This window comes from Heterodontus francisci, chromosome 16 (genome assembly GCF_036365525.1).
Source record: "Heterodontus francisci isolate sHetFra1 chromosome 16, sHetFra1.hap1, whole genome shotgun sequence".
NCBI lineage: Eukaryota > Metazoa > Chordata > Chondrichthyes > Heterodontiformes > Heterodontidae > Heterodontus > Heterodontus francisci.
In genome coordinates, this window is record NC_090386.1 from 88959265 (window position 1) to 88980515 (window position 21251).

Genomic DNA, 21251 nt, shown 5'->3' on the forward strand with positions numbered 1-21251 from the left:
TGACCCAATGTGCTCATCAGAAATTAGAAAAAGAGCTAAACGCACTTCACCGATGACTTAGCAAAACACAAAACCGATGGCAAATATTGTAAATCAATTGTATATTTATTAATAGGTCTAGAACAATTTTTCATGTACAAAATATCCAACATATTTTTGATTGAGAATCTGAAACAGTGCAGCCCACCCCTCTATTCCCCCTCCACCCTGGCAGATTTCCACTTTGATGGTCAAAGGCAGTATCTAGTCATACCTACTTTATATGGCAGAGAGCAAGTTTGATCAGAATTGCTATTAGTTTCATATGTGAAAGTTCAGACAGAGCAGATTTCCATAGGTATCGCCCCACGAACGTGGATTTTTGGAAGGGGGGGGGGGGGGGGACACGCGGGGAAAGACGGTGGTGGACAGGAATTTGGATGGGAAAAAAATGGAACAGTACTATTTTAATCTCACTTATTGGCAGAAGATCAGCAATGCAGCAGCAAAATATTTGTAGCATTGCCATAGAAACATGTAAAGATAAATATTGAAGTCTACAACTATATCCACACTCAATTTTTCATCCCAGAAGTGCAGTATACAACAGGGAACAGCAGTCAGAACCTAGCACATATATACAGTGCAAAAAAGAACTTGCATTTATATAGCATCTTTCACTACATCAAGATGTTCCAATGTGATTTACACCAAATAAGTACTTTGTGAAGTGTACTCGCTGTTGCAACACAAGATATATTGCATTAAAACCTTATATAAAAAAAAACAATAATCAACTTTAACAGAGATTAGGAATGGCCGAATTGCGTGGAGGCACACATTTTAAACTCCCCTCTTTTCATCCATTTTCTCTTTCTCCACCACACATCAACCTTGGCAGAGACAACTGCCACATTATTCTGAGATTGACAATCAAGCTCGACAGTAACCCAAGATGACTCTACGTGAAGTACACAGCTGATATAAAAATTCATCAGAACCCACGCCTCGAAGTGCTTCTCAGAAACATCTGGAAGTGCTTCACAAATAAGTTGAAGTGCAGTGATTATCATCTAGGCAAATGGAGCAGATATTTTTCACACAGCAAGATTACACAAGGTGAACAGCCAGTTCATTTATTTCAGTGGTACTGGGTGAGGGAGGGCAGCTGACCAGGACAGAAGTGAACCACTCATGCCTTCTTCGAGTAGTGCCATAGGATCATTAATGTCCGCTACAACAATATCTGCATCCAACGTCTCATCTAAAAAACGACACCCATCCAAATCCGGTGATGAGGGAAGTGCTGCACTGACACAGTGAGACGCTGGATTACATGTTAAGAATAATGGAGTGACACTTGCACCAAAAATCTTCACTCAGATGAAATGTGGTATGCTCCAGCAGTCTAGGTCGCACAGGCCAATTTTCTATACTCTTGAATCATTGCGGAGGTATGGTTCCACAGGCATCGGATAACCTCCAGAATCTCAGCCAGTTGGGCAATATTCAATGTGAACCTCGACAGCAAGTGTCCGGAGGTTATTAAACAGGTGCAGTCAGCATAGCTTTGCCTTATCCTACCCAAACACCTATTACCATGTACCTCTTGGCAGGGGTTACTACAGAGCCATCAGTTTAGACCCTGGCCAGCTTTGCCTTCCGAGGCCAACGCTAGTGACCCTATCACCGTCCCAGCTGAGATCAGCAAACTTGACACTGACCTGCTGTCCAAGGCTCACCACCTCACTTCATTAAAAACTGCTGAGCTGTATGTTATTTTTTGATGAGGTTAACAGGAAAAGTTGTCTGCCACTCCGCCCCCTAAGCCCCGCTCCACCACCACCTCCAAGCTCAGGGGGAAGACACGCGGCTGCCAGAATGTAATCAGCAGCCAGAAATTCAATTTAACCCCATCAGCCTGCTGCCTTCCTGTGGAGGAAAGACAAGTGAAGCCTGGAAGTAGGTGATTCCACTCAGCGTTACACTTGTATTCAGAAGAGAACTGAATCAGTGCAGTTGTGAAATTGCAATAAACCATAATGACTGAAATTGGTGTCAAAAGAGAAGGTTGGGTTGGGGGGGGGGGGTGGTGACCTGACAGAGGTCCAAGATAATCAAGGGGTTCGATAAGGTAGATGTGGAGAAAATGTTTCTACTTGTGGGGTAGACCAAAACTGGAGGCCATAAATCTAAGAGTAACGAATAAATCCAAAAAGGAATTCAGGAGAAACTTCTTTAGCGCAAGAATATAGGAATGCGGAACTCACTACCACATGGAGTAGCTAAGGAAAATAGTAGAGAAGCATTTAAGAGGAAGCTAGATAAACGCAAGACAGAAGCGGGTTAAGCTGCTAGGGTGAGATGAAGAGGGATGGCAGAAGGCTCATGTGAAACATAAATAGGGCATAGACACGTTACTTACATCAAATGGCCCATTTCTGTACTGTATACCCAATATATGCAGGTAAACTTAAATTGTACACAGGACTTTGGTCCGAAATAGTGTAACCACATGGGCAGGCCACAGCTCAAGGAAGGATTAAATCATTTATGGCTCACATACCTATTATAAAATTCGTCCTCCAAACATATGCGCATACACTAAAGAAATCAACCACGTTTGCTAATAGCTCAGTTAGTAATGGCAGTATGTAACTGAATATTACAAACAAGATCACATGTTTGACAGCTGCTGTGTGCTAGATTAGCTAATGTTGCCGCAAGTTTCTACTCAAATGATCACAGGTCAAAAGCGTTTGTACATGCCATGAGAGATTAGGTTTTGCTTTCTAATGCAATGTGCTATATGGTGCAATAGCCTGGCTACTTGAGTCAAGTAGAGGGCTGTTGGTGCCATACAACCAAACCCCAGCCTGTCTATGACTTCAGGAGAAGAGGAAACTGCATTAAAAAATTATTTCCATAAACAATTTTAAAGTGGTTGCAGGCACAGAGAGACTTGGGATTCAACATACATATCTTTGAAGGTGGTAGGACAAGTTCAGAAGGATGGTTGATTAAAAAAACCCACAGAATCCTTAGCTTATAAGCAGAGGCCTAGACTAAGGAAGTTATGCTAAATCTTTATAAATCATGAATTTGGCCTCAGCTGGAGTATGGTGTCCAATTCTGGGCATCACACTTTTGGAAGGGTGTCAAGGTCTTGGGGAGGATGCACAGGAGATTTATTAGAATGGTACCAGAAATGAGGCACTTCAGTTACGAGGGGTTGCCAATGTTCTTCTTGGAGCTGGGAAGGTTAAGGGGAGATTTAATAGAGGTACTCAGAACTATGAGGGGTTTAGAGAGATAAAATAAACAGAAACTGTTTCCATTGGCAGGAGTGAAAGTGATCAGAGGTAAAAGACTTAAAGCAATTGGCAAAGAACCGGAAGGGAGATTAGGAGAATTTCTTTTATGCAGCGAGCTGTTACGATCTGAAATGTACTGCCTAAAAATGTGGTGGAAGCAGATTCAGTAGTAACTTTCCATAAGGGAACTGGATACATTTGTGAAGAGGAAACAAATGCAGGGCTAAGGGAAAAGAGCAGGGGGAGTGAGACTAATTGCATAGCTCTTCTAAAGAGCTAGCATAGGTACGATGGGATGAATGGGTTCCTTCTGTGCTTGATGCTATGAATTGGCTATACTGAAAATGCTTAATAATTTGCAGCCAAGATTAATTTCAAGACTGCATGGTTACACACTGGCAGCTTCTGCATTTCACTCAGTTTCGATGCCGAATAACAGGAATCCAGAGGTGAAGAGCACCAGTCAGCAGTAGAGCTGCATACAAACAAACTGACTATTGCTCAAGCCAATTATAGGGTATCCAAGTAATTACCATGTCTTTACAGAATTAACAGGGTAACCGTTGAAAAATTTTTTAAGTGTGAAGAACAACAGACTTTACTTTCATTATATCATGTCATTACCAGAAGTCATGACTAGCTGGACTTTAGTCTTTCGTCTAGAAGTTACTACGGCTTGCTTCTTTTCACTGCTGTGGATCTCCCTTTCTTGTTCCCTTCAGTAGCTTTGCTCCTTCTAACCATTTTCAAGCCTTTATGTATCACTCAGCATAGTGGGTGCATATAATAGAGACTTCAGAATTCTACAGCTGACTGAACCTCAGCACTGTGTTAGTGGGAAGGAAACTTTCACGTCTACAGCTGGATGCACAATTTCCAAAGAGCAATTTTATGCAACTTAAAACACCATATGTAAAAACAAAAGTCAACCTTAATTCAGTTGCTTAATTCAGATTATCTAATAATACACTTTTTAAGCAATGTGCTCCCACTTTAAGATGCTATTCTCTTCATTTAACTTAAATTGGCTAATTTTAGTTGCTTTTGAGTGGGGGGAAAACTTTGAATAATCAGTTTTAGACAGAACTACCCAGGCTGTATAAATGGTGAGCCTCAAGGATTAGGGATTTACTGAAAAATAAACCAGTTTGCAGGTAGGTTACATAATATAGTGGAGCTGTCAGCCTGATGTAGCTGTGTACCCAATAGGTCAACAAGGTGCATGATCTTCTCTAGTGAGCAGCCACTAGTAGAACTGATGTAAATGAGAAATGTCTAAGATCAAGTCAAATGCAGGTTGGACAACAGAACATTGGCACACCGTCAGCCAGCTATTTCTCCCACAGAAATTAAGCGAGAGAGAGATCGGAAAGAGACACTGCTGAATCACCCGCTCACAATTTGCTTTAACGCCCAACCCACTCCCCTCTTTGGGGCAAAGATATCCCAAGTGAATCATGGAAAGCCCAACAATGCACAGGGGGAAGGAGATGACCTTTTGATTTGTTACTCTGCCCAAATAATTAATTATTTTGTTTTTATCTGACACTGACAACCCGTAAACAACGAGAGATGCTTTATTCTCAGTCTTGATTCTCTTGGTCCTTTTTGCCCAAAACCGGGAAGTGATGTACCCTTCACTAAATCTTTGGTCTTGAATACCCTCCCCCCACCCCCCCATCTAGCTCATGCAAGGGAATGTGGGGGGTGGGGGGGTGGGGGCTGGAGTTCCTGTTCAACCTCTGCAATTTTAATGCAGCATACTGTACACACTTCTGGGGGCGTACAATTTAGGGGATCTGTAGTTCAGGTAAGATAGGGTGTGTCCAGAACTGCCACCCCAGCAGACACTCCTCCATCCGCAAACTCAATGCTCTTTGTGCGAAGCAGGTGTCCAGGGCTTTCATTCATGACCATTTTCTGACACTTCCTACAAAATAGAAGCACAAAATGGGAGTTAACAGGGGAAATAAAAATAGCACAAATCATACATAACACACAAAGTAGAGTCTCATGATCACGTATTCTATTTTCCTTCTCATCTCCCCAATTCCCTCCCTTCCTCTGAAGGTGCTAACTCCTTTGGTTGGACTGAGTGGCAGATATACTCCTCTTTCCCTCCTCCCAAAACCGTGCCCTAACTGGCAACGCTTCTTGTGACAGCCTTGACAGAACATTACCAGGCTCGTCAATTATGGAGCCCAGTCTTATACTTACCTGAAGTGCACACGCATGCACATGTAGGGATTCTCAAAGCAGTAACCCTGTTCGATTTGCCTCTTCCCAAAAGTCTTTCTGCAACTCCCTGTATTCAGACACAAGACAGATCTGCCATGGGGCAAAGCTGAGGAGAGATGGGGCTACATATGGCCCCCGGGATGTAACGAGTACCACTGCAACCCAATAAACCATTCGCACCATACTGTGCTTTTTGTACAAACCTGAACAAAGCACTGTAGCGTTTCTGCTTGCTCTTACTGATCGGGAGCTGAATGTTAAGAGGTTTGTTAAACATTTGAATCAATAGCAGACAGAACATTTCAATCTCTTTTCATTTGCACTCCAGACTGGCAGAAATACGTTAAAATTTTTTTAAAAAGCACATGTTACTGCTGTGACTCCTCACCCTGCCATCGGTCACAAAAAACCCTACACAACAGACCTTTGAAATTCCTTTTCTATTCTTTTTCTTTTGGGCCTCCTTATCTCGAGAGACAATGGATACGCGCCTGGAGGTGGTCAGTGGTTTGTGAAGCAGCGCCTGGAGTGGCTATAAAGGCCAATTCTGGAGTGACAGGCTCTTCCACAGGTGCTGCAGAGAAATTTGTTTGTTGGGGCTGTTGCACAGTTGGCTCTCCCCTTGCGCCTCTGTCTTTTTTCCTGCCAACTACTAAGTCTCTTCGACTCGCCACAATTTAGCCCTGTCTTTATGGCTGCCCGCCAGCTCTGCCGAATGCTGGCAACTGACTCCCACGACTTGTGATCAATGTCACACGATTTCATGTCGCGTTTGCAGACGTCTTTATAACGGAGACATGGACGGCCGGTGGGTCTGATACCAGTGGCGAGCTCGCTGTACAATGTGTCTTTGGGGATCCTGCCATCTTCCATGCGGCTCACATGGCCAAGCCATCTCAAGCGCTGCTGACTCAGTAGTGTGTATAAGCTGGGGGTGTTGGCTGCTTCAAGGACTTCTGTGTTGGAGATATAGTCCTGCCACCTGATGCCAAGTATTCTCCGAAGGCAGCGAAGATGGAATGAATTGAGACGTCGCTCTTGGCTCTTTTCTATATACATACCTTAATACCTACATTTAAACATCTACTTTTAAAATGGGCAGGTACTTATACTGGCCGGAAAGCGAAGACCATTTATTAACCACTTGCATTAACGTCAATTTCAAAGTGGCTGGTTATAAACAGAACACATAAGATGCTATATAGTGCAGAAATAGTTGTTTACTCACTAGTTTGCACCTCGTTAAGGTATACTGAAGCAAGAAAAATCATAAGTAAAATAGCCCTTCTTGACACAAAAGGGAATTGGACTTTACTTAAACCCTTCTAAGCACCAAGTGGTGTGGAGTTATAGTTTATACTAAATTCAGACTGCAGTAGCAAACTGCAATTAATAAATCTGGAATTAAAAGCTAGTCTAATGATGGCCATGAAACCATTGTCGATTGTTGTAAAAACCCATCTGGTTCACTAATGTCCTTTAGGGAAGGAAATCTGCTGTCCTTACCTGGTTTGGCCTACATGTGACTCCAGACCCACAGCAATGTGGCTAACTCTCTTACACGCCCTCTGAAATGGCCTAGCAAGCCACTCAGTTGTACCTAACCGCTAACCGAAGTCAATAAAAAGGAATGAAACCGGACGGACCACTGGGTCAAAATCCTGGAACTCCCTTCCTAACAGCACTGTGGGTGTACCTACCCCAAATGGACTGCAGCGGTTCAAGAAGGCAGCTCACCACCACCTTCTCAAGGGAAGTTAGGGATGGGCAATAAATGCTGGCCTAGCTAGTGACGCCCACATCCCATGAATGAATTTTTTTTTTAAAAACAGGATTTTGACAGTGGTCTACAGGATAGAGGTAGTGCTGTAACAGTACTCATCAGACCAGCTGTTGGGACAGCTTGTTCTAATTCGTCTGATTACTTTAAACACTGGAACTCACACACATCAGTTACAACTACAACAGAATCAAGTCTTCTTTCAGATATTACAATTCACAATTCCAGTATTGAATACTTGGGTGTTTATTGGGCTCACAATTCAATGAGCACTCAAGTAATACCACACTGCACAATCTAGTATGAGTAAAAGTACATCACACTCCACACAGTGGTTCACTTACCACTCATTACTAATCCTATCACTGATCTCTACATTTCATGCGCAATACCACTAAAACACGGAACAAAGATACATAAGTGACATTAGAATAACATGGAGACAGCAAGATGCATACAGCTCTTAGGGTTATATGACCCGCTTCATTTTATTACCATAAACTCCAGCAACCAGATCAACATCTCCCAGACCACAGAATGAATGAGTGCATTTTACACATTCGAATAGCTCCTCATCCTTGCCGTGGACTTTTTAAAAATTAATTCATGGGATGTGGGCATCGTTGGCAAGGCCAGCATTTATTGCCCATTCCTAATTGCCCTAGAGAAGTTAGCGGTAAGCTGCCTTCTTGAACTACTGCAGTTCATCTGGTACGGGTACAGCCACAGTGCTGTTAGGGAGGGCGTTCCAGGATTTTGACCCAGTGAGTGGAGGAACAGCAACATATTTCCAAGTCAGGATGGTGTGTGACTTGGAGGGGAAGTTGCAGGTGGTGGTGTTCCCAAGCATCTGCTGCCTTTGTTCTTTTAGGTGGTAGAGGTTGTGGGTTTGGAAGGTGCTGTTGAAAGAAACTTTGCGAGTTGCTGCAGTGCATCTTGTAGATAAGGGAGTAAATGTAACCTGCTTACACAATGCATCCCATGCTCAGCTGAAAGCAGTTTTAACTCATTGTGTATTATTTCCACCAACAGCCCAGGATATCAAGGTATGCAGCTCATTCCCATACCAACCATTGGGCATAACATGTAAATTATGTTAACATGAAGCTACTATAATTGGTGGGGATTGTACATGCTTTCCTCATTCTTGAGGTTGGTGTCCCTAAGAAAACTTAGTACATTCCAGTCTCTGCACAAATGATCAGGCCCCCAAAATTACCCGAGCCCACTATCACATCACCAAGCCATGTTCTTTGCCTGGTTATCATCTTCACAGAAAGTGACAAAACCAACTACTTTCTTTGTAGCTCCTGAACAGTATGCCCAGAGTCTGCTGTCTTTCTCAGCAGAATCAGCCTCATCACTTCCCCCTCTTGTTCTAGTTCAGGGATCCTTTCCTAAGTTGTTCTCAATGTCCATCCATTAACGAACATACATGCACAGAGCCCCCCCAGAATAGAGTGATCCAGGTACAATTATTAGGTTAATATAGTGCACACTGAATTTAATAAAAATCCCACATAGCAGACTAGAATTGGTGTCAGCACTCCTGGGGTTAAAGTTAGTCAAAATTTCCACTACGTCCATATTTGTGGATATTGATGGAGAGCAGGAAATGACTGACTCCTTCCTTGCAGAAGTGAGGACATTTTGGGGGGAGAATTCCTCCGGATGTTGTGCCTTTTAGAAATTCTTTATTTATGAGTTAGCTAGAAATATGGAGATAGAGAACCCGCTGTTTATGATGTCACCAATACATAGTGAGAGAATTCTTTATCCTTAGTGAGATAGGATTCTGCTTGGCTGCACTGGTGGAAAGGTCTGTCTATACTCAAAAGACTTTCACTTGACAAGGTTCTGGATGTCTGCTCACCCCTGTGAAACAATGCCACCGAGTCCAAGAAAGAACCTCAAACATTTTAAAGCACTTCATAATTATTTTGAAAAGCAGTGAGTGTGCTTATGTAGGCCACCATACTTAACACAGCAAGAACCCACAACAGGACTACGATGAATGACCATTGTAATGTTGGCCGTGACAGAGAACTCCCTGCTTGTCTTTAAACATGTGACGCACTGGGAACAGACCTATCTGAAGGCTGGTGCCTTCTGCAATACAACACTCAACTGCATTAGGACCTGGGGCTCTAGTCTTGGGAAAGGAGCTTGGTGACAGTGTGACCAACTGAGTCAGTACCTTCAGCAGAAAATGGGAGTGAGGACGGAGGGGGTGGGCGGAAGGGGGGAGGGTGAGAAAGGAGACAGCGTAATTAAGAGATCAAGATCTTTTCTTACCTAATGCTAATGTAGACTCCAAACACTCCCAACTCAACCACACACTCTGACAATTTCAAAGGCGTTCCTGGATGCAGTAAGTAATTCTTTATTGTCTGTGGCTTGATCCTGTCCATCAGGATATAGGCTGATCTCTTTGGTCCATCTTTAATGTTCCCAAGGAGCTGCTTGAGCTCTTCTCCAAAAATGTTGTTTCCTGACAGCAACACAAACAGCGAGAATTAAACACACATACTAACATCTGCCAACTAATGGCTTCATTCTTTGAAAAGGCCAACATGCATTTAGCTGCCTTTTGCCATATCATAAACATAGGAGCAGGAGTAGGCCATTCAATATAATCATGATCATCCATTTCAATGCCTTTTTCCCCACATTATCCTCATATCTCCTTATGTCATTTGTATTTTGAAATCTGTCAGTCTGCGTTTTAAACATACTCAATGACTGAGCTTCCACAGCCCTCTGGGGTAGAGAATTCCAAAGATTCACAACCCTCTGAGTAAAGAAATTTCTCCTCATCTCTGTCCTAAGTGGCTTCCCCCTTATTTTGAAATTCTGTCCCCTGGTTCTAGACTCCCCAACAGGGAAAAGATCCTATCCACACCCACCCTGTCATGCCCTGTAAGAATTTTGTAAGTTTCAATGAGATCACCTCTCATTCTTCGAAACTCTAGAGAATACAGGTCCAGTTTCTGCAATCTCTCTTCATAGGACAGTCCTGCCATCCTGGGAACAAGTCTGGTGAACCTTCGTTGCATTCCCTCTATGGCAATAATATCCTTCCTAAGGTAAGGGGACCAAAACTGCACACAGTACTCCAGGTGTGGTCTAACCAAGGTTCTATACAATTGAAGCAAGACTTCACTACTCCTGTACTCAAATCCTCTTGCGATGAAGACTAACCATTAGCCTTCCTAATTGCTTGCTGCACCTGCATGTTAGCTTTCAGTACCTTATAGACAAGGACACCCAGCTCCCTTTGCACAGCTACACTTTCTAATTGCTTACCATTTAAGAAATACTCTGCACATCTATTCCTCCTACCAAAGTGGATAACTTCACATTTTTCCACATTATGTTCCATCTGCCACATTCTTGTCCACTCACTAAGTCTGTCCAAATCCCCTTGAAGCCACTTTGCATCTTCCTCACAACACACATTCCCACCTTGTTTTCAGTCATCTGCGAACCTGGAAATATTACATTTGGTCCCCACATCCAAATCATTGATATATATTGTGAACAGCTGGGGCCCAAGCACTAATCCCTGTGGTACCCCACTAGTCACAGCCTGCCAATGCAATAATGACCCGTTTGTTCCTACTCTCTGCTTTCTGCCTGTTAACCAATCCTTAATCCATGCCAATATAATTCCTCCTATCCTGTGTGCTTTAATTTTGCTAACCAATCTCCTGTGAGGGACTTTATCAAAAGCCTTCTGAAAATCCAAATATACACTGCAGGATGTTTCACAGAGGTAGGTGAGAAATGAATGTAGAAGAATTTGGGGTGGTAACCGAAGGCATGGCTGGAGAGATAGGGTCAGAGTGCAATCTACCTCTGATCATGCCCTAGCTGGCTGCAGGCTTTACCTGTCCTAATGCAGCTGGCACATCTCCTATATTCGCATCTGCAAACATATGATCATACTGGGTGTAGTCCAAAAATCCGTTCTTGGTCCCCTTCTATTCCTGATCTCCATGCTGTCAAAACCCAATTTCACTTCGTCACTGCCACCACCATGTTTACTTTATTTCATTTTTTAAAATTTTTTATTTTATTTAGAGATACAGCACTGAAACAGGCCCTTCGGCCCACCGAGTCTGTGCCGACCATCAACCACCCATTTATACTAACCCTACACTAATCGCATATTCCTACCACATCCCCACCTGTCCCTATGTTCCCCTACCACCTACCTACACTAGGGGCAATTTATAATGGCCAATTTACCTATCAACCTGCAAGTCTTTTTGATGGTGGGAGAAAACCGGAGCACCCGGCGAAAACCCACGCAGACACAGGGAGAACTTGCAAACTCCACACAGGCAGTGCCCAGATTTGAACCCGGGTCGCTGGAGCTGTGAGGCTGCGGTGCTAACCACTGCGCCGCCCAACCTTACTGCTCAACCAATAGCAAGTCCTGGATCAACAAGAATTTCCATTCAATATAACAGTGGCAAGAATAAAACCATCCTTGTTCACCTCTGGCCAAAGGCTTTGTAATCAACATCTGACTCCCAGACACTGCCCCAGACGAATAATTTGCAACTTCAGTGTGAACCCTGAGCTGAGCTTCAAATCCCACATCCATGCACTAAATTCCCATTCCTCCAGTGTTCATCGACCTTCAAGGGCTCTGTGTCCTCATTACGCACCAAATTTGAAGCTCCTCGTGCTTATGTACAAACATTTCCGTAGTCTCAACCCTCTTGGCTCTATAGCCTCGACCAGTCCTACGTTCCTGGACACATTCTTCACTTTTCCAATACTGGTTATCTCTTGCATCCTTTTTCTTAAATGGTGAGAGGTTGGGAAGCGTTGATGTTCACTTCATCAGTGTCTGGGAGTCAGATGTTGATTACAAAGCCTTTGGCCAGAGGTGAACAAGGATGGTTTTAGTCTTGCCGCTGTTATATTGAATGGAAATTCTTGTTCCTCCAGGACTTGCTGTTGGCTGAGCAGTAAGGTAAACCTGGGTGTCCTTGTTCATTAGTCACGAAAAGCTAGTATGCAGGTGCAGCAAGCAATTAAGAAGGCAAATGGTATGTTGGCCTTCATTGCAAGGGGATTTGAGTACAGGAATAAAGATGTATTGCTTCAATTGTACAAAACACTGGTGAGACTGCACCTGGAATATTGTGCACAGTTTTGGTCTCCTTATCCAATGAAGGATATACTTGCTATAGAGGGAGTGCCACGGAGATTCACCAGACTAATCAATGGGATGGTGGGATTGTCTTATGAGGAGAGATTGCAGAAACTGGGCCTGTATTCTCTAGAGCTTCGAAGAATGAGAGGTGATCTCATTGAAACACAAAATTCTTACAGGGCGTGATAGGGTAGATGCGGATAGGATGTTTCCTCTGGCTGGTGAGTCTAGAACTAGGGGAATTTCTTGACTTAGAGGGTGGTGAATCTGTGGAATTCTCTACCCCAGAGGGCTGTGGAAGCTCATTCATTGAGCATGTTCAAGACAAAAATCGATAGATTTCTGAATACTAACGACATCAAGGGATATGGGGATAGTGGGGGAAAATGGCATAGAGGTAGATGATCAGCCATGATGTGTTTGAATGGCAGAGCAGGCTCGACAGGCCGAATAGTCTACTCCTGCTCCTATTTCTTATGATCCTCTGTTCTCTTCATCTCACTTTCAGCAACAAGGAGTTGCGTCTTGGCCCACAATGTGGAACTCTTTCCAGAGATCTCATCCTCGCTACCACTCTGCCTTCCTTCAAAAGGCTTCAGCCACCATTATTGCTGCTTTCACCACCACTTGCTACCTATTATTTTCACCTCTGCAAAGCATCTTAGGATGATGCCCAGAATTCTGCCACCTGTATCGTAACTCACATCAAGTCCTATTCACTCATCGTCCTTGTGCTCATTGATCTGCACTGGCTTCCAGTCCGGCAACACCTCCATTTTAAAATCCTCACCCTGGTTTTCAAAGCCCTCTATGGTCTTGACCCTCCCCATCTCCGTAATCTCTTCCAGCCCCACAACCCTACGAAATATCTGTGCTCGCTACTCCAATTCTGACCTTGAGCATGTCTCTCATTTTCATCTCTCTAATATTGACAGCTGTGCTATTAGCACCTTAGGCCCCAAGCTCTGGAATTGGCTCCCTAAACCTCTCCACCCCTCTCCTTTTGTAAGGCACACTTTCATATCTACCTGTCAGATCTGTCTTAGTGTGGCTGGTTATGAAATCTTGCTTTATAATTGCTCCTGTGCAGTGCTTTAGGACATTTTAATATTAAAGGTGTATATAAATGCAAATTGTTTTATTACTTTAATGGTGCAAGCTATTGTTGAGTGAGCTTTTGAAAGCAGAGAGAGAGGTAGAAAGGCAAAGAGGTTTAGGGAAATAGTATGAGATTTTAAGGCAAGCTGTTGGGCTAAAGGTAAAGAGGCCATGGGATCCATTAGGTCCACCCGAGCGGGTAGTGACTTTGGTTTAACGTCTCAACTGAAAGTCGGCAATTCCAGCCGTGCAGCAATCCCTCTGCACTGCACCAGAGAGCAGGTTTGGAGTTTGTGCTCCAATCCCTGCAGTGGGACTTAAACCACAACCTTCTGACTTAGACGCGAAAGTGCTGACTCACTGAGCCACAGCTAAGAGCTTGTAAACAAAAGTAATGAAGCTTTTCTGACACTTCCCACTCGCAGGGCGGTGGTGGAAAATTGGACAGGCTCTGTTATGTGCGTATTATCCAGTCAGGTGCCTATTTAGACCCAAGTGCAAGCGGATATTTTGCCCTCCAATTTAAAATCAGAGCACGTCAACCTTACCTCCTCCTTCCCTCTGTGGTTTCAGCACAAAGCTTTCGGGATCTTCCATTGCCTTATTTATCATTTCATCACCCTCAGGACCCTGTCACCAGAGAAAATCCTAGTTAAACTATTAACCATTTGAGGTGCAAGGTCATTGCTAACTTGTGGGTAAATTTTCCTCCATTTGCTATTGAGAAAACCCCAGTTTTATCTTCACACTTACTGCTCAGGTGAATAGATCAACTTGCAGCTCCAATTTTCCCCTCTCCCCGATCCTGTAATTTTCTCCTTCCTCCTGAAGCACTTGCTCAGGTTGGAGTTGGGTTTCATGTGCACGGACAGAGTGCCAGTACCTGCACTCGTGAATGTCTCTTCTCCCCTTCTTTTCCTGCCCTCAAATTCTACCGGTAGCATCAACTCCTTTTTTGGGGTCCATAGATTTCCTCAGGTACCCTTACTCGAGTAGCTACTTATACAATGAGCCCAGATTGCGTTTAGCAAGCTGTTCGACGAAGCGACATCACTATGGAGTCTGTTCTCATACTCGCTAGAATACATGCACGAGTCGAACACAAGGCAATAGCAACAAGCCTACTGTTTGTCAATTGAGACTCAGTGCCTCACCGCTGACTGTGGCAGATGATTTGAAGCTTGGACTTTCGTGCTGTGCATAGGTGAGGTTTGCATTCCCTCGAGTATAAAAGATTGAGTAATATAAGATAGATGTTTACCCTATCAAATCATTTAATTGTATTAGATACAGAGAAACTATTTCCTCTGGCAGGGGAGTCCAGAACGAGGAGGCATAACCTTAAAAATTAGAGCCAGGCCGTTCAGGGATGATGTCAGGTAGCACTTCTTCAAGTAAAGAGTGGTGGAAATCTGGAACTCCCCATTCACCCCCAAAAAGCTGTTGAAACTGGGGGTCAATTGAAAATTTCAAACAGATCGCTAGATTTTTGAGTGGGATTGGGTATTAAAGGAAACAAAAACAATACAAGTAGATGGAGTTAAGATACCAATCATCCATGATCGAACTGAATGGCAGCAGAACAAGCTTGAGGGGCTGAGAGGCCTATTCCTGTTCCTATACATGAGACAGCTAGACAATGCCTTAACCAGCACTGTAAAATGCTAATGTAGATAAGTCATGCACCAATTCCTACTCTTTTTCCTTTATTCGTTCATGGGATGTGGGCGTCACTGGCTAGGCCAACATTTATTGCCCATCTCGAACTGCCCTCGAGAAGGTGGTGGTGAGCCGTCTTCTTGAACCGCTGCAGTCGTTGGGGTGTAGGTACACCAACAGTGCTGTTAGGAAGGGAGTTGCAGGATTTTGACCCAATGACAGTGAAGGAATGGCGATATACTTCCAAGTCAGGATGGTGCGTGGCTTGGAGGGGAACCTGCAGGCGGTGATTTTTTAAGTTTTAGTTTTTAGAGATACAACCCTGAAACAGGCCCTTCGGCCCACCGAGTCTGTGCCGACCATCAACCACCCACTTACACCAATCCTACACTAATCCCATATTCCTACCACATCCCCACCTGTCCCTATATTTCCCTACCTATACTTTTTCTTTGGGCCTCCTTATCTCGAGAGACAATGGATACGCGCCTGGAGGTGGTCAGTGGTTTGTGAAGCAGCGCCTGGAGTGGCTAGAAAGGCCAATTCTAGAGTGACAGGCTCTTCCAAAGGTGCTGCAGAGAAATTTGTTTGTCGGGGCTGTTGCACAGTTGGCTCTCCCCTTGCGCCTCTGTCTTTTTTCCTGCCAACTACTAAGTCTCTTCGACTCGCCACATTTTAGCCCTGTCTTTATGGCTGCCCGCCAGCTCTGACGAACACTGGCAACTGATTCCCACGACTTGTGATCAATGTCACAGGATTTCATGTCGCGTTTGCAGACGTCTTTAAAGCGGAGACATGGACGGCCGGTGGGTCTGATACCAGTGGCGAGCTCGCTGTACAATGTGTCTTTGGGGATCCTGCCATCTTCCATGCAGCTCCATACTAGGGGCAATTTATAATGGCCAATTTACCTATCAACCTGCAAGTCTTTGGCATGTGGGAGGAAACCGGAGCACCCGGAGAAAACCCACGCAGACACAGGGAGAACTTGCAAACTCCACACAGGCAGTACCCAGAATTGAACCCGGGTCGCTGGAGCTGTGAGGCTGCAGTGCTAACCACTGCACCGCCACAGTGTTCCCATGCATCAGTTGCCCTGGTCTTTCTAGGTGGTAGAGATCGCGGGTTTGGAAGGTGCTGTCGTAGAAGCCCGGGTGAGTTGCTGCAGTGCATCTTGTACACACAGCTGCCACTGTGCGTCAGTGGTGGAGGGAGTGAATGTTGAAGGTGGTGGATGGGGTGCCAATCAAGCGGGCTGCTTTGTCCTGGATGGTGTCAAGCTTCTGGAGTGTTGTTGGAGCTAGACCCATCCAGGCAAGTGGAGAGTATTCCATCACACTCCTGACTTGTGCCTTGTAGATGGTGGACAGGCATCGGGGAGTCAAAAGATGAGTTACTCACCGCAGAAATCCCAGCCTCTGACCTCTTTCAGCTACGGTATTTATGTGGTTGGTCCAGTTCAGTTTGTGGTCAATGGCAAGCCTTAAGATGTTGATAGTGGGGGATTCAGCGACAGTAATGCCATTGAAAATCAAAGGGAGATGGTCATTGCCTGGCACTTGTGTGGCGCGAATGTTACTTGCCACTTAACAATTATATTAATATAACCTCTCTTACAATGCACTCAGGATAACATTTCCATGTCAGATTGACAGGCATAATTCAGCGTTACTGCACTGATCAGAACTTTCCCTCACATAGTCTACTTCAAACTGAGCGGGAGCTGCTGCAGTGAATGCAAAAACTAAAAGTCAATGGTCCTGATTCATTCTATTTGGCTATATTTATATAGTAAAGTTATGGCTGCAAAACATCATTCTTTAACCATATACCAAACACCAGTAGGTGGCAGCATTTAACCATCTGTGTAACCAGTCACAAGTAGCTTCCTTCCCACTCCCAGAAAGAGAAATCATGCTTTTGCAGCTGCAAAGAGTGCCTTTCTTTACCTCATCGATGCTGTACAGGCCTGCGAAAGTAGCACGGATGCGTTCAGCAGATTTCAGACACTCGGTTAAGTACTTCTCTACCACTCCGCTGCGTGCCAACTCCTGTTGAATTTTCTTGGTTCCCACGAGGTGTGTGGCAATATCCGGGCATTTAATTGCTTTGGAACGCTCAATCAACAACCGTGCATCCCAGCACTGAGACAAAGAAGGGAAAAATAAATTAAACGGATACATTGTGCTTTGCTAAGGGACAGTCGATATTACCACTAATCCTGTGCAAGACATGTGCTACCTGTTCACAAACATCCCTTCCTTTGTCTCTGTTAACATTTCCATTCCAATCTTGCCACAACAAAAAAAAATGCCAAATCTGGCCACAAGGTGGTTCAGTTGACCAAATTTTCACAAGATTACTGTATACTCAAGGATTAGGTTGGCATTTGTTCCCTCTTACTTCTACATACAGACCACCACCAAGCTGCTCTCATAACTGCACTTAGTTGCTTCTTAAATAATTTGAGGATTTTGCTTCCGCCATTCTGCGTGGAAGTTTCCATCGGGTTTTGATTACTCTGCATGAAGTCGAACCTCCTGATATCGGACCTAAATTTACCCATTTCTAATCTGAATGTGTCCCCTTGTCCAACTCTGTTTAATTTAGGTATTATTCCAGATTAACTACTTTCACACCATCGTATAAACTTTTCCAAGCTTTCTCGTCAATCTTAGTCTTGAAAGCTCCAATTGTTCCCAGAATTCACAGCCTTCGGGGGGGGGGGGGGGGGGGGGGGGGGGGGGGGTGAATTCCAGGTTTCTACTACTAATTGAGAGTAAGATCTTTCAGACAGGAGCCAACGCGGACACGATGGGCTGAATGGACCCCTTCGGTGCTGTATTTTGTTCTATGTTCTATTTCCCTGCTCAATAGCCTAACGCTAATTCAGACACTGAACTTGGGTTGTACCAAGAGAACTTATCCTTTGTAAATGGTTCGGTCAACTTGCCCATTTTGCCACATCAACTGAAACAATCCAGCTGAAGGCTTTGGTCACAAGTGGTCCCACTGACCAGTTTATTTTTACATGATTACAATATACACAAGGATGAGGGAGGCCATTATATCAGTATTTCCTCTAACTTGTTTCCAAATTACTCCAATGCCTAGCCCCTCCCTACCTGTTAATCTCCTCCAGACCAACATCTCTCCAAGATCTCTGTGCTTCTCCAATTCTTGCGCATCTCTGATTTTAATTGCTCCACCACTAGTGGCCGTTACTTCTACTGCCTGTGCCCTAGGCACTGGAATTCCTTCCCTAAACCTCTCCACCTATTTAGCTCTCTTTCCTCCTTTAAGACTCTCCTTAAAACTTACCTCTTTGACCAAGGTTGCCTGCCCTAATTTCTCCTTATGTGGCTCGGTGTCAAGTTTTGTTTGATAAACGCTCCTGTGAAGCGCCTTGGGTTGTTTTATCATACTAAAGGCACTATCTAAATGCAGGCTGTTGTTGACGACTTAGAAGCTGTTTGCCTTGGTTTGACATGTTGACTATGAAGCCTAACAAGACTTTCAGGTTCCTTTCATCTCCATCCATAGCTGTTTCATTGTCAGTCAAGTTCACATGACCACAATTTTCCTACACTTCTCTGCACTGAACCTAATCTGCCTTTATTCAGCCCAGTCACATATTGGATTTAGCTCATTCAGTAATTTCATTGCTGCCCCATTTGAGTCTATCATCATCTGCAGACTTAAGCAATTTGCACCGAGTTTCAGAATTCAAGTCTTTGACGTTAATTAAAAAATGCAATGGTCCCAATTCTGAGTACTGGGGCTTCACCACTCAGTACTTCCACTATCCCCTTAACCCTCACCCTCTCATTAGGGAGGGTGAAAATAGTCTTTGGCTGTGGCGTAAACAAGCGATAGCTAATCTGAATCCCGTTTTACTTCAATGGGAACATTCATTGGGTACAGCGTAAAGCGGGTTATGACCAGAAGACCAACTTTAACCTGCTAACCAGTTTTCTACTTTTCAGCCAATTTCTTATCCATACCAAAGTTTTGCTGTGCCCTCACGGCTTTGGGCATCGCGACTATCTTTCTCGGTGGAACCTTCTCAAAGGTCTTTTGAAAGTCTAAGTCCGCACTGTAGGGTTTACCAGAGCCAACTTGGGTTGCCGCTTTTGAAAGGCATAAAGGATTGGTCAGATGGCATCTTTCTTAGCTAAAGTTACTGTTAACTAGATTGCTGTACATTTAATCCTCAAGCTTATTCCCCATAGTTTAGTCCATTAATGGAACTGAAGCAAGGCAAACGGGTCTGCTGTTACCAGTGCCTATTTGTTTCCCCGAGGACGCACGGGGCCTCATCCAAAGAACGGCACCTTCAATAGCGCAGCACTCAGTCAGCGTCAGCCTAGATTTTATGCTGAAGTCTCCAGATCGCAGCTTGAACCCGGAGTTTTCGGACCCAGACGAGTGAGTGCTACCAACTGAGCCATGGTTAAGACCTGTCTGACAAGGTCCAAGTCCTCATTCAACATGTCCTCAGCCCAGGAGTTTAAACAAGTGCATCGCTGCTTTAACAAACAATACGAAAATCAGTGGAGCATGGCTGCCAAAATCTCCTGGAGTCAAAGATAATTTTTGAAGTTATTTTATTGTATAGCTTTGCCATCTCGCCATGGGGCTCTCCATTATATTCCATATTTTAACCTAACTGGCAAAAGAACGAGAAACAAGATGAGAAACGTTTTACACTCAACAAGCCGCTGTGATCTGGAATGCACTGCCTGAAAGGGGGCTGGAGGCAGATTCAGTAGTAACTTTCAAAAGAGAACGGAACAAATACCAGGGATATGGGGAAGGTGCAGGGGAATGGATGAATTGGATAGCTCTTTCAAAGAGCCGGCTTAGGCACGATGGGTTAAATGGCCTCCTTCTGCGCAGTTATTATTCTCAGATATCATTTCCCAATCAAAAGAGCTTCCAAGCCTCCACAGCATTGTCGAAATGGTCACTTTTGCACTCGTGTCAAAAATCGCCAGCACGCCCTAATGAATGTGACATTTGACCAAAGTCTAAAAAGGCAGCCCCCATCTCCCCCCCCACTGGCTCAGTGTATTTATTCAGTGACTATCTGTGCCTTATAAACCAAGAAAGTCCCACCTTTGAACTCCAGTCTGTGCACAGTTAGTTGACCTTAACCAAGGTGTTACTATTGACCTCGCTGGTGAGCAAAAGGAAGAAAACAAAAGGAATTAGACACCAACCTCTTCATGGTGGTAATCCTCTGGACTGTATCCGGTGCGAAAGTAAGCAACTGCAATTTCACATCCATCTCTAAACATTAACACAGCATGGACAGTCATTAGTGCTACTTTAATCCTTAATTTTCAGGTCAGCACAGGGTCAGACACTAGCACCTTCTAGAAATCATATCCAGTCCTGTAAATTGTGACAAACCAAATCCAACGAAGGGGGCCATTGTTTTATGCAGAGAGAAAACTAAAACGCTGAAAGTGAGTATATGTTCCATACAGAGATCCAACCGTAAATAGGTATTAAAAGTAAAGTCAATTATTTTGTTAAGGCATTCCTTTCAGACCTGGGCGGCGCAGTGGTTAGCACCGCAGCCTCACAGCTCCAGGGACCCGGGTTCAATTCTGGGTACTGCAAGTTCTCCCTGTGACCATGTGGGTTTTCACCGGGTGCTCCGGTTTCCTCCCACAGCCAAAGACTTGCAGGTGATAGGTAAATTGGCTGTAGTAAATTGCCCCTAGTGTAGGTAGGTGGTAGGGAATATGGGATTACTGTAGGGTTAGTATAAATGGGTGGTTGTTGGTCGGCACAGACTCGGTGGGCCGAAGGGCCTATTTCAGTGCTGTATCTCTAAATAAAATAAACAGTTTATTTGAGTCAACTGGACTAAATCATTTACATCACAGCGAGGAAAGGTCAAAAAAAAACTCACATAAAAAGTCTTTTTTGGTCATCCAAATTCCCCCTCTCATTTATCTCCAGAATCTGTCTCCTTACTACACGAATATTTCTGTATAAGATA

The 21251-nt window shown here is 44.2% G+C and overlaps 1 protein-coding gene across 3 annotated transcripts in view; it reads right to left on the reverse strand.

The window, feature by feature from the left end:
• Window positions 1-86: 86 nt before the first annotated feature.
• Window positions 87-21251, reverse strand: part of gss (glutathione synthetase) — a 71582-nt gene continuing 50417 nt past the window's right edge. For all 3 annotated transcript variants that reach the window (XM_068048611.1, XM_068048610.1, XM_068048609.1), the window contains exons 8-13: window positions 21162-21239; window positions 20461-20530; window positions 17188-17382; window positions 14128-14209; window positions 9607-9802; window positions 87-5223 (exon numbers count right to left, since the gene is read on the reverse strand). In XM_068048611.1, the coding sequence (XP_067904712.1) occupies window positions 5100-5223; window positions 9607-9802; window positions 14128-14209; window positions 17188-17382; window positions 20461-20530; window positions 21162-21239 (745 nt within the window). In that variant the 3' untranslated portion in view covers window positions 87-5099. The remainder of the gene's footprint in view (window positions 5224-9606; window positions 9803-14127; window positions 14210-17187; window positions 17383-20460; window positions 20531-21161; window positions 21240-21251) is intronic.